The sequence below is a fragment of the Etheostoma cragini genome, chromosome 1 (genome assembly GCF_013103735.1).
Source record: "Etheostoma cragini isolate CJK2018 chromosome 1, CSU_Ecrag_1.0, whole genome shotgun sequence".
In the NCBI taxonomy this organism is placed as follows: Eukaryota; Metazoa; Chordata; class Actinopteri; order Perciformes; family Percidae; genus Etheostoma; species Etheostoma cragini.
In genome coordinates, this window is record NC_048407.1 from 31,468,707 (window position 1) to 31,470,100 (window position 1,394).

The 1,394-nt window shown below is 46.7% G+C and overlaps 1 protein-coding gene across 1 annotated transcript in view; it reads right to left on the reverse strand.

The window, feature by feature from the left end:
* Window positions 1-169: 169 nt before the first annotated feature.
* The window catches only part of csnk2a2a (casein kinase 2, alpha prime polypeptide a), a 14,413-nt gene continuing 13,188 nt past the window's right edge, over window positions 170-1,394 (reverse strand). Inside the window, exons 12-13 of the mRNA XM_034866252.1 lie at window positions 945-1,032; window positions 170-639 (exon numbers count right to left, since the gene is read on the reverse strand). Of these exons, the coding sequence (XP_034722143.1) occupies window positions 959-1,032 (74 nt within the window). The 3' untranslated portion in view covers window positions 170-639; window positions 945-958. The remainder of the gene's footprint in view (window positions 640-944; window positions 1,033-1,394) is intronic.

A 1,394-nucleotide genomic window follows, 5' to 3' on the forward strand; every position in this document is an offset into this window, starting at 1 on the left:
CCCGCTGACCTCCGTCTAACCCCTCCCCCTGACCTCCGTCTAACCCCTCCCCCCTGACCCCGCTGACCTCCGTTGTGGGAACAGTCATTTGCTCCCTTCTTTTTTTACTTGATAACCAAAGGAAGAATTTCAAACTTTGAGTTACAATACAAATCAGACACACGCGTCGTTAAATAAAAATGGTTTATTCTCTTTCAATATAGCTTTTGTTCTATCCGTAGCAGAAAAGAGTCGCCATGCCACTCAGTGCTAAAACTGGATCTCGGGTCACCACAGCGTCGTAATGACGGACAAACGTCTTTACAGCACAACACCGCTTTGATACTGATCCAACGACAGTCACTTTGCTCATTTTAAAAACAGTTAGGGGGGGTGGTGTGGGGGGGCGGGAGGAGGAGTAAGACGAAAGGAGGGAGGAGGAGGGGCTCAGATCTGATTTCATTTACCTGTGACTCGGACAGCAACGCAGATTCCCCCCCCTCCCCCCCCCCCTCCTCCCCGAGCTTTGTTGGGAGAAGTTTAATCCGTGCGTGTTTGTGTATGCTGCAAAATTGACATCTTGCTCCAGTATGGCTGTTGATGTGGAGGCAGACGTTTCTGCCACGAAAAGGTCACAAGTTGAGGTAACAAAGATTCTTCCTGATTGGACGAGAGAGGAACAAAGAAAAGAAAACAGACCATTCACAGATTAAACACTGATCAGCTGATTTTATTATTGTAGCAATGTTGGTTGCATCGTACAGAGAGGTGTTTCTGTTCTTTAGTCTACCCTCAATTAAAAATGGGGTGGACAAAATAATAGAAACACCCGTCCTTACGACGCAACACCATTTTAACAGCAACACCGTGACCTTCATGAAGATATGCACCAAATCAAACGGTAACTGAGTGTATATGTACGTTGAAAAGTATTCTGTTTAAAACAAACATGCCTGGGTGGTTACCTGCTCTCTCGTTATCATGTTGCGTTGGAGCCGCTTATGGCCTTTGTGCCGTCTGTGTTGGCGTTCGCCTGTTCCTTCACCACAGGATCTGAGGGACAAACACATCTTATCTGACAAACTCAACCCGGTCTCAGCTAAAAGAAGCAAAAACAGGTAGGTCTTAGGGCCAGGGGGTAGGGGTAAGACAGTGAAATGGGATTCAGCCTTAGTCCTGGTGCCTGAAGTTAACTGGTAGCGTGTGAAGCAAACATACACAAAAGATGGGTTGTGATGGGCTTTGTATAACTTGTGAGGCTGTCAGAATGCTAATCGCGTCTCATTTAAATGCAAATGATAACACTGAAAGACGATTCCTCACCTGCTCCGGAGTCACTAACATACACTCACCGGCCACTTTATTAGGTACCCCATGCTAGTAACGGGTTGGACCCCCTTTTGCCTTCAGAACTG